The sequence below is a fragment of the Montipora foliosa genome, chromosome 9 (genome assembly GCF_036669935.1).
Source record: "Montipora foliosa isolate CH-2021 chromosome 9, ASM3666993v2, whole genome shotgun sequence".
NCBI lineage: Eukaryota > Metazoa > Cnidaria > Anthozoa > Scleractinia > Acroporidae > Montipora > Montipora foliosa.
In genome coordinates, this window is record NC_090877.1 from 3464957 (window position 1) to 3479956 (window position 15000).

Genomic DNA, 15000 nt, shown 5'->3' on the forward strand with positions numbered 1-15000 from the left:
CTCCAGCCAGTATCAGCAAAATGTTCTTCTATTCTTTTCAGATACAAGTCAGATGGCAAAAGTCCATTTTTACCTAGCAGCTGTTTGTTCTGATTGGCGGCGACTGCAAAAGCCACAACTGCATTCAAAAGAGGAAATACAACTACTGATGATGATGATGATGATAATGATGAACTATATTTAAGTGTCACGTGTATCTAGCACTGAAGCACAGTCTAATTGGGGACCCTCTACACAAATGCAATCCAATCAAGTCAACACATATCAAATCATGGGTTGGGTTTTGAGGAGAGCAGAACACCAGAGTACCCAGAGAAAAACCTCTTGGAGCAGAGTAGAGAACCAACAAACTCAACCCACTTGTAAATGATGCCAAGTCTGGGAGACAAACCCAGGAAACATTGTTGGAGGAGAGCGCTCTGACACCACCATGCCAATATCCCTGCTTCCCTTTAAAAATTCTACTACAGTATTAAAATTCTTAACATTTTCCACAAACAGTGATTGTTGAATTGGTGGCAGAGCTTCAATGATCAGTGCAGTAAGGTGTATGCTAACCAGTAGGCTACACTTTGTTTAAAATTTCCCGTGTTACATTGCATGCTTTGAGGATGCATGAATTAGTCTTACAGAAGTGTCTATCCTGCATACCAAAGGATCACCACTAAGAGGTCAAAAATCTTCTTGATAAAAGCAAGCTCAGACCCTTGCTCTACATATCGCCTCCCAGTCGCAGACTCTCTTAAAAATTTGTCACATGTTCCTCTCCCACGAGAATCTGCTGAAACGAGCCCGAATTTACGTAGACCAATCACAACGGACTTCCAGATTCTGGAAGTGCACTTAAGACCCTTAGAAAACTGCAAGAAGTTGGGCTTCATGTGTTGGGCATTTACATTTAAAATCGCTGAGTTAAATTCTTATCAAAGAGAAACTGGAGCGTATAAGTTTCATGCTTTGGTTTACAGCTGTAGATGTTTGCGGTTCTTCACAGAATGAGTACGGTAGAATTTGTATGGTTGAAACATCCCGTGTGATTCACATTTATTTGTGATTGATATCATATACACTGTATACATGTACATTTCTTTCCACGCTATTTCTCACAAATCAATCAATCAATCAATCAATAACTTTATTAATGTGTCAGGTAGATCTAGCTTTCATGTACGCAAACTAATGGGGGACACCTAACCATTAGTGAATTAAAAGTTAAGAAGAAATATATTAATCTGATCCAAAATACTAATTATTAGTAATGCGTTAAAATTCGCTGTGTTTTAAACTAGTACCCTAAAAATATCTTGACATTATCAGTATCCCATAAACCCATGCTTCCTTAAAATTAAAGGTTAAAGACTAATCCCCTCCCAGCTCACTATTTTCAATCCATGAATAAAATCCTAGATCCTATAAATCCCACTCTTTAGGATTCTTATTTAACTACTGCATAGTGCACAATGTTTACAATATCTTCCATCATCCCAACTAGATCTAATTTCCTAATTTTTAGCTTTAAACTTATTTTAAAAATTCTGAATTCCTGACTTTCTTATCTAATTTTGACCAGAGTCTAAGTGGACCTAGATAATGTAAGCTATGCTTTCCGTATGTCATGGTATTGAATCTTGGTAGTACAAAATCTGAATTTCTTGTTTTGGAATATTTCTTTAATGTAATACTATGAAGGACAAAGTACATTCTTTACTTTATACAGGAGAATAGCAATGTCTTGTAGCTGCCTGTTCTTTAACGTGGGTAGCTTTGCCAACGTAAGCAATTTGTCATAGGTTGCAGATTTCCTATAATTAATTGCTCTCAAGGCTCTTTCTTGGATGTGCTCCAGTTTCCTGTTGTCCGAAGAGCGACTAAAATTCCAAATGATATGACAATACGTCAGCTGAGGCAGTATCGCAGACTTGTATGTCTAATAAGTTTGGCTCTGGCAAAAAGTATATTACGTAGTCTTATTAGAACACCCACTTTCCTTCCTGCTCATTTGCATACTTCACTGACATGTTTACTGAAATCCAGGTTTTGGTCTACATGTATTGTAAGCCCCAATAGTCTAAGGTCAGAACCACACTTTATTCTTACATTTGACATTGTTATCTCCTAATCTTTAGTTTTGCCCTTTGGCCCCATGCTTATTATTTGGTACTTTTCATAATTATCTTTCAGTAAATTTGACTCCTACCATTAAGATACAACTGTACTCAAAGGAGTCATTTTGTTAATGAATACCCCCATTTGTTGTAGTCCTTAAGATGCAAACAAACAGCTCCTTTAGGAGCCACCACTTCTAACCACCGAAAGCAGTGATGAACAACAGGTTTCAATATGTTTAATCTTTAGTTGCTGAAAGGTTTCAGTTCAATTTGTGACCCCTGTAAGCCACTTTACTCCCTCTGAAAGCAATGGTCTCATGTACACATTTGTATAAGCCGCACCTGCGACTTTTGGCCCAAAACTTAATGCAAAAAGGTGCAGCTTATACACAAGTCTTAACAGTATTTAATTGACCATTATAGGGGGCTTTTGAGGGCCAATGATACACAATCAATGAAACAACAGAACTGAACAAGAACAACAACTATTATGAATCCCAACTGGCCAGAGGCAAACCAGTTGGCTTATATTTACAAGTGCAATGGAGAAGTTGAACCGAGAACTACCGTAATTTCCGGCCGATTACCCGCGGGTAATGCGTTAATTTTCCAGTAAACCGCGGTTGCTGCGGGTAATAGGAAGGTGCGGGTAATGCGATAATTTTTAAATCTCAGGTAAGAATTTGACAGATTGAAACAAGTTAAAAATGAGGATATTTAAACCAACACTTCCTTCAAATCTGTGTGTTGCCTCGTTCGTTGATTCAATCTTTAAAATGATGCTTTATTTGCCGTAGTCTTTGTAAAACTGCTCGATGAAAGCCGAAGCAAATTGAATGAAAAACAATAATCTTTCCCTTCGACCATGTCACAACTTGTCACCGAATTAAAAGTAAATGAGAACGAATTTCTCACTTTAACACATCCTTTTCAATTTTAAGAAAGAGTTTATCGTAAGACACAATTCAATGCTGAAAAAGTAACAAGATGCGAATGTGTTTATTTTGTGATGCCACAAATTTTTCCGTTCAAAACAAATCTTTTACGATCTTGTTTAAATAATTTCAAACCTTTACTACTTAATTAAACTGATGCTTCCTTAAAACTTGTGTGTTACCAAGCTTGTTTGTTACCGTAGTTCAATCTGAAAACGCTTCCTATTCAAGATTTGTGTGATGTTTTATTCTAGTGTTCTAAAAGCCCTCAATGAAAGCCGATGCAAATTGAATGAAAAACAAATCAATAGTGTTTAAGTGATTACTGTATTTCACTGCTTTTTTCTTCGCTTAATTTAAAAGCATTTCTCACCTGCACTCCTTTCAATTTTGTATATGAAAGATTGAAAGCATTTTTTGTGAAAGCACGCTCAAAGCTACAAAACAAGATGCCGACATATTTCACGGCACCGCATAATTATTTAGAACGTGATTGTCGGCACGTGTGTAAACAAAACACTAACTACAGTGAAAAATTTGCTGGATTGTTCATCGCATCAGTGAAATGTTCATAGCTACCCCTGGCTTGAGAAATAGAGCATTTTCCCGTTTTAAGCGACTTCTTATATAGGCCCGGTCTTTTGCACCTGGGTATGCCTAACCACCACCCCATCAGGTATTTTTAACAATCGCCCCCACTTTCTCTCAACCTATCAAAATGGCGCTCAATGATCAATCGTAAAGATGTTGGCCTTCAACTCGTATTCTATCAAGTCTTAGCGTTAATACATTGGATATTTAGGTCGTTTTAACAAGACAAACCAGAAATGACTAAGGAGAGTGTTTAAGGCTGCATTATTAAAAGCCAATTCTTAGCAGAAAATGCTATTGATCTTCTGCTTTGTAAACAACAACATGGAATATTCATCACTCAAGTTTGTGAGTTCTTGTCCCGGAAATACAGTAGCAAGATTTTTTCGGTTTTGGGGTGTGGGTAATAGGCCAGTGCGGGTAATCTGTTGAACGTTTTTTCCCTTTGTGACAAAAATAGACCGCTGCGGGTAATCTGCCGTGCGGGTAATCGTCCGGAAATTACGGTACCACGAACAAATTCAACGACTGGTCAGAACAGGTCTTGAGACAGGGATCCCTGGATCTAAAGGAAAGCCCCTTAACCACTGGGCCGCACTGCTTCTTGCATTTTCTTCTGTGGTTGGTCAAAGACTGCATAACGTTATCAGCAGGGGAATAAACCTATGTATTTGAAGTGTGGGTTATAGATGAAAAAGAGAAGTGATCCCCAAACTTATCTGAAAAATTTAAGCAAGTGGCTTGAACAGGAATTTCAAACCGATGACCTCTGCAGTGCAGGTGCAATGCTCTACCAGAGGTATAAAGCCACTCAAATAGAAGCAGGTAAATTTGTTGGTCTATTTATAGTTGCGAGAACGTGAGGATGCTGTACACATGTATATTAAATGAAATGTTGACAATTGAATCCATTGGGAACTCAGAAAAATCTGAGCCCTAGATGGGATTCGAATACCATTTGGGGCTCAGATTTTTCTAAGTCCCAAATGGAGTCCCAAAATGGAGTCCCCAAATTTTTCCGAGTCCCAATATTTCTGAGTTCCCAATATTTCCAAGGCTGAGGTGATTCTAAGGGATGGGCTGGGTTAAAGCCTACAGCTTTAGATCTCCAGAAGGTGATGGTTTTGTTTTCATTTTGGAGGAATGTGAACCACTCCATGGATATTTAAACTGTACATGTACCTCAGTCTATGGCTTATAAGCTGAACTATTAAATAACCTGTCATCTATATGTATTTTGTATAAAAATATAAAAATCTATTGTATTCTGACTCGTTCTCCAATGAGTACCGCCGAATGCTTTAGAACAAAGGTGGCAGGGTATTATTTTTATCACTCAATTTAACATTTGCCATTTATAGAATACAGTAGACACATGTTATTCATGATCAATGACATGCGAATAGGTGGCAGGGTAGTCGCAGTTAGCTTATGTTCTATCACAAACAAAGTGGCTCTCCCATTTACTGGAAGACATAGACACCACAACAATACTTACAATATATAAGTCCAAGCGACCTCAAAAACACGATGCGTGTAAGCCAATAGGTCCCTGTCTCAATTTCTCGCGCTCCACTTCTTGTCGGGTTTTTATCTGCGCTCTGTTTGCCCTCATTTCCTTTATTCACCAAATTAAACCCATTCTTTCTTCTTCTTCTTAAGCCTTCAAATAATTCCATAGCACAATCCAACACCGTTCAGCCCGCCATTAAGACAAAGAGCGCATGGCCCTGGGCCGAGTTGTTATGTAGGTACAGTACTTCATGTACCATGGTTTCATTGGTTTCGTTTAGATTCGTGGGTTTTTCATGGCTTCAGTCCTTTCATAGTACATGTACTAACTATGGTCCTTTCACGAACTTCTCACTGGGTTCAATAGCGTTTTGCACTAATTACGTCATGAAATTATAGACCCCAAGTGACTCAGACAAACAAAGGTCAGTCAGTAAGAGTCACAAGGGAAATGAGGCATAATATTCGCTTCAATCTTTTCGGTTTTAAGAGACGCCCGTGTTCTTGGCTCTATTAACCAGAAAAATACACAATTGAGCAGCTAGAACAGTCTTTAAAGTGTACGTGGTTGAAATTGACGGGCAAACGTGACGACCTTTTAAACGATTGAGGGGCTGTGTAAAGTCGAGTAAACAGTCAGAAGTGACCACGCACTTGATCCGAGCATCGATAATGGCCGTTGGTCTGCGGCGAAAATACCAAAAAAAACTCGATGTTGGAAGGAAATTGTACCATAGTGCAAGTTCCGTTACCTATTTTACTCCGTCGACAGGTTGGCATGTTGGAAAAGTTTTGATGGACCTACGCTACTCCTGCTGTAAGGACTGAACATGTTGGTTCCACTTCATAATTTCTCTTCTTTTCTTTGCGGAACTGGAAATAATGTTATAGGCTATTGGATGAACGAACGATGAAGTTCTCTAGTGGTCGGGGTGAAAGGGTGGGAACTTTATTTGATAGGCATTAGTGATGTGAGCGAATTTAATAGCAGTTATTCCTTTTAGAGTTGGGGCTTCACTGAGAACCAACTTAATTGACTCTGTGTGGAATTGTAGGTAACACGACATTCAAGTCTTATCGTGTAATTGGGCTTATTTGGTCGACATTTCAGGGCGTTCATTGCTTGTTTTGGAAAGGAACATCAAGGAATGTATTAAGAAGACACGAAGGAGAATTACGTCCAGCTCAGAGCGCAGCTTCCCAAGCACATTGGAGATGAGGTGAGGCACTAGCTTATTTACTTTAAACTATTACTGGACTGGTTTTCCTGATAGCACTTAGCAAGGCATTGATTACCCCGACATTTAGCAATTATCTTATTATTGTTTTTATTATACATTGTTCTAAGAGAATAACGATAAATGCATTGTCTCGCTTTGAGTCGTACGCAACCACTCGTTGCGCACGCAATCTACAGATGAGTGACGTTAGATATTAGGGAGCTTTAGATCGGACGACGAGGACGACTACCAGTACAAGTTTTCCGTACTGAGCATGCACATAAGATTTGAAGACAGACATTTCTCGAAGTGCGCGTGCTCAGAACGTCCTCCGATCCAAAGCTCCTCCTTAGTGATTACAATTTGACAACTACTGACATTTCAACAACCTGAGCGGAAGTGCAGTGCATTCACCCCGACGATCGTACATTCTCGAGTTTTTTTACTATTATGGAAGATAAGTAAATATTCTAATTAACGTGACTTCGTTTCCCAACAATCTTAGATTGCCACTTCAGTACAAGCCTCCAGTAGTGTGTCGTCGCTTGTGGTCTGAACCAATGAAATCATGGCTCAGTGTCATGTGGAAATGCCTATGACCAAACATTATTGAATTATGTGCTCACGTCGCTGTCCTTTGATACGTCTACGTTTGTCTCTATTTGGGAATCCTATCTTCAGTGGAAGACACACCACCGGAGCAAACCGGGGTCGTATATATTTTGGAATGCATATGGTGACTGAGAAATATGAAAATGGCTAAGGATAGTCTATAGTTCTGAATTTTTTTCCTTGCTCTTGTTCATGTGGTAAGCACACTAGTACAGAACGCATGCGCATTCGTAAAATACGTATTGAGAAAAAAAAAATGCAAAAACTCTGTTTGGGGTCCCCCGTGCTACATTCGATCCAAAGAGGGAGAGATTAATCGGTCCCTGAGCCATACGTGATTAATTTAACCCCTTGACTACGGTAGCTCCTCTGTTAGCATAATAAAAACTAAGGATAGTCTATAGTTCTGAATTTTTTTCCTTGTTCTTGTACATGTGGTAAGCACACTAGTACAGAACGCATGCGCATTCGTAAAATACGTATTGAGAAAAAAAATTGCGAAAACTCTTTTTGGGGTCCCCCGTGCTACTTACGATCCAAAGAGGGAGAGATTAATCGGTCCCTGAGCCATACATGATTAACCCCTTGACTACCGTAGCTCCTCTGTTAGTGTAATAAAAACTAAGGATAGTCTATAGTTCTGAATTTTTTTCCTTGCTCTTGTTCATGTGGTAAGCACACTAGTACAGAACGCATGCGCATTTATAAAATACGTATTGAGAAAAAAAAAAATGCAAAAACTCTGTTTGGGGTCCCCCGTGCTACTTTCGATCCAAAGAGGGAGATATTAATCGGTCCCTGAGCCATACGTGATTAACCCCTTGACTACTCTTATTTTATCGCTTCCTGTAATCTCTCTGCCCACTTAACATGTGTAGAAATGCAGGCAATCGCACAATTTACGATTTAGAAATCTTGCAAACGAAATGTCAAATTTAAGAACAATAACGATAACCACAAACGATGCCAGTTTAACTTTTCATGAGAGCCGAAATTACAGAGCTTTGAACAACACTGATTTAAAATACAAATAATGACTCAATTCAAGCATAAAACTAAAGCATACTTTAAGGTGCATATCACGACGAAAGAGCACAGTATCAATCTGCGCGCATTCGTTAAAACGTTTGTGTGGTGCATTTTCTCACTGAAATAGCTGGTTTGTAATAAGCCTACGAGCTACAGAAAAACTCCCGTGTTTGGCGATAACTTAACATTTCTCTATGATTGTGTCAAAAGTCACGGTGCTCGTTCACGAGAAAATAGCCATTGCTTCATGAGCAAGAGTCTGCGAAAACCCGCTATGCTTTCGATATGCTTTCGACTGCCATTTGAAATAACAAGTATGATTTAGACCAAAATTGCACTCCACTCAGTTCAATTACCACTTAAGTTTATTACCCCATTTTTAAAACAAACAGTGTTTTTGTCAATACTGATATTTATTTCCTTATTCATTCATTCATTTATCCACTTTACTATGATTTCGATTCTGACCAAAATTACACCATTTTGATGGCCTAGAAAAAGGCTACGACTTGAAGCTAAAAAAATGGTGCGATTTGTGAATAAATCACACAGTTGAGAGCCAATCCGGCAGATTGTAAGGATTTCAAAATGAGTGTAGTAAACAGTGTAATACAAAATATTCTGCTCTAGGTAATTCCACTGAATTACATTGTGCATCATTACCGTGCATAATTTCTATTCTTGTGCCCTTAGCATGCGCACAATCGCAGGCGATAACTTGCCTGGACTTTTTCATGTGTTTTTACTAAGGGTAGAGTGGCGGAGAATGGCTATTTTCTCCAAAGCGAGCACCGTGAGCTCCTTTTTTTTAAATAAATGAATTAAGCCTTGCTGTTGCCTTAAACGTTGCTGAAAATATCGTATACCACTTTAGACACGGTGGAGAGAGGCACCCCACACGGTTTTCATGTTTGAAGTATCGTTCCCCCCTCAGTGATTCAGGGTTTGCGTTTAAGCATCCATTCTAGTTCACGTGCTCTATACATGTTGTACTACCAACTAGTTTACAAGTCGCTGCAAATGGGTTCTAAAATGCAGCTGCCTTTCATTGACCAACACGATAGCTTCGGCTACTTTGGTCACAACTTTAATAACAACAACTTTAACTTTAATATAGTGCGCAATAAACTTGAACTTGAACTTGAAAGCACCCTGGCAATGTCCCTGTCTGTGTTTGTTTCTTTTTTTTTTACTTTGAAGACGAATTCGTCTTTCTCTGGCTTTCCTTATTCATTCTGTTTCTCGCCAACCTTTGCCAGCACAGCGTCAAGTTTCTCCTCTAATAACCTGAGTCTGCCGAAATCATCAAGTTTAGACGTCGCCTCACGAAGCTGAACTCTCACGTCATTCAGTTGCGATTTCACCTCGGATAATTCACCTTTCGCTTCGGTGAGTTCAGATTTTACTTCTTGCAATTGCAGGTCTTGATAGTCGACATCATCTCTCGCGCACATCTGGAAATATAAGACGAAACTCTAACTGAAAAAATGATATACCTGCATGGCAATCTAATCTCGCCTCAAGTTTAAAACGTTGTGCAGCAAATGTTGCATTAGGAACTCCTTTTGAACAGTGCAGGCTTTCCAAATTGTTCTGCTAAGTTGTTTTAATTTCAGTTTTCCTTGTTTTATTTGTTTGATTGTTTCCGTCTTTTTTACCTTTGCTAACACACTGCTCTCGTTGTAAAATCCAATGAACGGGTACAAGGGTTCGTCAGGTTTGGCCCGGGATTTTATGAATCTTTGGCACCCTTGACGTTTTATCCTGGTGCCATTAACAGTAAATACAACAGGAACATGAAATTTCCCGTCTCTCTCTTCCTCGCACTCAAACATGACGGTACATCGAATGACGTCACCTCGACGGATTGCGTCAACACCTGTACGAGACAGAACAGTCCGTTACAATTTCGCAAAAAAAATAATAATAATAAAATAAAACAAAATAAATTAATTTAAAATATGCTATACGATTCTCTCAAATATGGTAACTGTATGCGTACTAGACACTTTGGTTTCAGCGGCGTAAATTCGCAAAACAAAATCAGAAAGATATGTATGTTCAAGTGAGGCCTGCAGCTACTGTTTCTTCTCTGCTAAAATTCCGAGCTTTCGCTGATCCACGGCATCATCAGGGATAAGAAAAATATTCAGCATCGAGTTTTTCAGAGATTCTTATTTTACATCATTTCGTATAAAAGCTCGTTGATGAAAAGTTTTAAATCTTATCCCTTATGATACCGTGGATCGGCGAAACTTCACATAAACCTACATATTGATACAAAATCCGGCTGAAAGACAGCATCCAAAGGATAAAATCCGAAAGATTTATTGATCTTTTGTGGGCTAGGTTGGCTTACTTCCATCTCATATCCAACGAGTGCTTAAGGAATAAGGCTTTACATATAAGGGTGATCTTTTTTTTCAAAAAAAAAAGAACTCTGTTCCGAAGCAAGAGGAAAAGAGTGGATAATGCTACCTTAAAAGAAGAACAGGTGTTTTGAGTAATTTTGATTTACAGTTGATTGAGGAGGGATGAGGTTCTAACTCAGAGTTGCTAAACTCTTATGTAATTTTGATCATCGCAATGAACTTAAGCAGTTGCAATGAAATCTGAAAAAAAAAGACGTCCAGGCATGAATGGGATTCAAACTGCGCATGACCGTACCGACTGCTCTACCAACTGAGCTATCAAGTCATCTGGGAGCTGTTCAGTTACGAGTTTGTATCATATCTCGTAAGAGGGCAGTGTGCAGAGCAGTGTGCAGCGCAATCGCACGGTCATGCGCAGTTCGAATCCCGTTCAAGGGTGGACTGTTTTTTTCAGGCTTCATTGCAACTGCTTAAGTTGTTCAAGTTGCTCACCTCACTGCATGCGATGATCAAAACATGCCTTATACGAAGTACGATACATGGTATTTCTTATATTCCCCTCTAAAGGCACTACACTGCAGCAACGGAACAGTGGTAAAAAGGCTCGAGCTGAACTCAGTAGTTATAGTTGTTAAAGTAAAAAAAAACAAAAAACAAAAACAAAACAACAGCAACAAAAAACGAAACAAAAACAAAAACAGCCGTAGACTAGCAACCTTTGTGGCATGATTATGGTGTTGCAGCAAGGATACCCCTACGGGAAGGAGTTCCTCTCCACTAACAGTAATAATAATTTGTAGTGAAGCGGGTAATTGAGAGGAAAATACTGTGTGCGGATGGTGAGTTGAGGGAAAATCGAATAAAATATCAACATTTTGTAATCCATTGAGCCGCCATGTTTGCTTTCTTTCTTCTCGGGATACGGGTCAGCTCATTTGCATACGATTACACGCCGAAAGATAAATCGACACTGCAGCCGCGATATATATGTCGAAAAATACATTAAAACGAGGCAATATAAAACGAGATCCATACATCGATTTGAACATATATTTTTGTAAACTGTGAACAGGTATTGCAAGCGGAAATAAATATTGACATTTCGACATTTATTTTTAGATTTGGACATACATATTGAAATTTGAACACATTTATTGACATTTTCGACATTTTGATCCTATTTGACAAGCATATATACTCCTGCGGTACACCCTGTATCAGAAGCAACACAATCTCACTTGGGCTTCCATGTTAATCTGGGCAATGGCCCCTTCTTTGGCTTCCTAATTCCCGTTTCGTAGTAGTATTTTTATTGCATTAGGCATTTCCTTGTCATACTGGTTCCCAGATCGACTCCTTCTCATATCTCGTTCCCAGGCCATGTGTGCACTATGGGTGGTATTTGAATTCTTTTGTCGTAAGCACGGCTGACGTTTACTGGAGACTTTGCAAATGTTTGGAGGGAAGGGAAATTTTTGGCAGCTTTTTCTTCCATGTAAGTAACCAGGTATCCTTTTTTCTTTACACCTGGTAAGTGTGTTTTTGGTAAGTGTTATTTGCATTTTACGTGATTGGCTTTGTAGTTTTGGCCGCGTTTGTCTGTCCATGGTTTTGGTGTTGTTTTTTCTCCTGGGTTTTCGCTGGTTCTTTTCTTTTTCCTTTCTTGACTCGGCACGAGGGGGTCGGGTAGAGATCCGGTGCTGGACTAGAAACCCCGTTGCTCGGTTGCGCTCTACCTCTGAAGATTCGAAGCCATTTATGAGCTTAATCATGGTGTTCCAGTCAACTTTTCTTTACTATACCTTCGGGTTGTTTGGATTTGCTTCATTTAATACACCTGTGTTTCATTTTTCAAGGCATTTCTTCAGGTTTTGGAGCTGCCCTTTCACGTGTCTTTTAAGAACGAAGGTTTCGTGTAGGGATTTTTTCTTATTTATTATTATTATTTTTTAACAACGAATAATTTGCATAATGTAATGAAGCGTGAGGGGGGTAAATTTAAACAAAACGTTTTGCGCGAATGGAGTCAGCTTGAGTGTTTCGGTCTTTTCTTTTGGTTGAAAAACATTTCAAAGATTAAACACTCAAGCTTGCTTCGGCATTTTGGTACTTCTATTTCTGTAAGAATAAGTTTCATGTTCAAATATTTGTTTATCCCTCTCACTTGATTTAGTTTCTTGTACATGGACTATTTGGCTGTTTCTGAAATTAAAGTTTTATTTTCGCATAGAGTTTGTTTTGTTTTGCCAACTCCGCTGTGAGGTTGAGAGTTTTCTTTGTGAATTTCTCTTCCCTATTTACTGACTAGTTCTTGGGTATGATTTTCCCTTAATTCACCATCCACACACACAATATTTTCCCCAATTACCCGCTTTACTAGAGATTATAATTTCAGTTAGTGGAGAAAAACCCCTTCCGATTCTTGCTGCAACACCAGAATCATGTCACAAAGTTTGCTAGTCTACTGATGTTTTTGTTTTTTGTTTTTCTACTTTAAACAACTAACTCAAGAGATATAGCTTAGAGGCTTGATGAAGAGTAAAAGAACTGGTGGGCTTTTTGGTGAGCTGGCTGATCAACGCACCTGTAACTTGTGCTTTACACCTGTCTGGTTGGTCATCAAAATCAAAGATTTTCAAATTTGTACGAAATGCGACAGTCCCTCCTAATTGTGGTGGAGTTTTGCAATCCCAAGATTCACATACCACACCAAGTGTCAGGTCACCAAATGGCTGTTTCTTCTCACTCTTCAGGGTCATCACCTAAAAATGAGGAAAACTATGACGCTCCAAAGAGGACAAAAATACTCGGCTTCTTCCAAATATATACCACTTTTTATAATTATATAGCACTTGTTTCATACATAGCTTGATGTAGAATTTAAAAAAAAAATTGTTTCCAAATAAATACGCCATCTTGAACATATTTCTAGCTCTTTGTTTCAAATTTTGATACTTGAGATAAATAACAAACAAATATATCTTGAGCCACGTAAGTTTAACTTGTTTCGCTGAGCTTCACATAAACAGAACTTATCCTCAAAGTAAACTCGGAAGAAAAATGGCCGGTGCCTTTTGGGCAAAATGTATCAAACTTCTTATCTAATCTCATTAGTAAATAGTAGTGTTTAGATGAGAGTATGTAAACACGGTTGTGACATCACACGAATTTTGATTGTTAGGTGTTGTCAGACCCACGTTTTGATCGTCTGGTAGGAAATATGAGCGTATATCACAAGTACTATATATTTAGAAGTAGAAGTATATGTTTGGAGGAAGTACATTTGTCCGATTTGGCCCGTCATAGAAAAGATTCTGTTTTTTTTTCTTTTCAATTTGACTTAAAAAAGTCTAAGTGTACCGCAGGTCCCCTGAAGACCAGTTTCATTATTTTTTCGTTAGTTTGCTGTACTCAGTAAAAATAGGGCTAGTTGTATTCTAGATATTAAGAGCGAAGCCACTGTAGAAATGTTTTACAAAGGCGTAGGGGAGGCGGTATAGAGATTGATAAAGCGAGAGCCAGAGGCGCGAGCATCTCGTGGCATGCTTCCTCGAAAAAGTTTTGAAAACTAGAGGCTTGGAAATGCTAATTTCAGAGATATTTCGTCAAAAAGTGAAGTCATCCAAGTGTTAACGATCAATACTTTTAGAACGATCACACAAATACAGTTTCTGTCCTGTTCTTTTGGGTCAGCATTTACTTATTATCGTAATATGTTGGTTGTTTCCTTGAAAAGCGCTGTTATATTTTTTTGGACGAGACGCTGCAGGATTTCCAGCCACTTCAGTCATATTAGTCAATGACTGCAACAACTTTCTTGATTTAATATGCAGGAGAAAAGCCTGAGCAGAGTACCAAGCCTTTCCAGGAATTTGCTACTCTCCAGGTTTCGGCCGGCATATTTAATAAAGAAGATTTCAAATTTATCAATCAGGCAGAAAACTACGGGGAACTGTAAATGGTCTATTGTCTTTGACTCGCTTTCCTTTTGTTTGCTGTTTCAAAAAGAAACGAGTGAATCGGTTGATAAAAAATTTAAAGGTAACAGTACTTATTTCAAACTATCGAACTAACACTTCATAAAGTGACATTTTAAAAAATTCTTGATTTCTTTTATTTATTTATTTATTTATTCATTTTTGAACGGGGGGGGAGAGGGTTGAGGAAGCAGCTCCGCCTCCCCCTTATCTCTCCGCTGGTTACGGCCTTGGATAAACACGGCCAACAAGAGAAACATTTTATGGTTTAATTTTACACTTAGCGTTTCCTCTTTTTCCTGGCCAAAAACCGTCAAACAGTTTCATTCTTTTCAACTTACCTCAAAATGAGGAAATCTGCGAGAAAAGCTACTTCTGTATTTAGCACCCAAGAAAGAAAAGCAGGACTCGGATGCTTCCATTGATTGACACGTTAAAAGACAGCCTTCCACCAGTATGTCGTTATGGGCTTCCCAGGCCTAATTAAAGAAACATCATATATAACGGTGAACAACTGACTGCCCAATCGTAATACATGTATGTGACAATCGAGCCCTATTAACAGTTCCCGGCGCTATATTGGATTAGTAACCGCGCAAACAAGCTAGCGAGGCTGCCGGTGACCCGATTCGGGCGTTGCATAG

The 15000-nt window shown here is 38.8% G+C and overlaps 2 protein-coding genes and 1 long non-coding RNA gene across 5 annotated transcripts in view; 1 reads left to right on the forward strand and 2 right to left on the reverse strand.

Annotated features, from left to right (window-relative positions):
* Positions 1-5368, reverse strand: part of LOC137970258 (lipase maturation factor 1-like) — an 18035-nt gene extending 12667 nt beyond the window's left edge. The window contains exons 1-2 of one of the 2 annotated variants that reach the window (XM_068816779.1): positions 5133-5368; positions 1-118 (exon numbers count right to left, since the gene is read on the reverse strand). The exon at positions 1-118 is cut by the window's left edge and continues 189 nt beyond it. In XM_068816779.1, the coding sequence (XP_068672880.1) occupies positions 1-118; positions 5133-5313 (299 nt within the window). In that variant the 5' untranslated portion in view covers positions 5314-5368. The remainder of the gene's footprint in view (positions 119-5132) is intronic. The other variant, XM_068816778.1, reaches the window with a different exon arrangement.
* Positions 5369-5419: 51 nt separating this feature from the next.
* Positions 5420-9106, forward strand: LOC137970260 (uncharacterized). Of its 2 annotated transcripts, none has more exons than XR_011116788.1 (3): positions 5420-5571; positions 6258-6366; positions 6872-9106. It is a non-coding gene; the product is annotated as an uncharacterized lncRNA (long non-coding RNA). The 2 variants fall into 2 exon arrangements; XR_011116789.1 differs by lacking the exon at positions 5420-5571 and adding an exon at positions 5621-5963.
* A 127-nt stretch (positions 9107-9233) lies between these two features.
* LOC137970598 (uncharacterized) overlaps positions 9234-15000 on the reverse strand; it is a 56492-nt gene continuing 50725 nt past the window's right edge. Inside the window, exons 15-18 of the mRNA XM_068817120.1 lie at positions 14698-14835; positions 12964-13141; positions 9666-9886; positions 9234-9461 (exon numbers count right to left, since the gene is read on the reverse strand). Of these exons, the coding sequence (XP_068673221.1) occupies positions 9234-9461; positions 9666-9886; positions 12964-13141; positions 14698-14835 (765 nt within the window). The remainder of the gene's footprint in view (positions 9462-9665; positions 9887-12963; positions 13142-14697; positions 14836-15000) is intronic.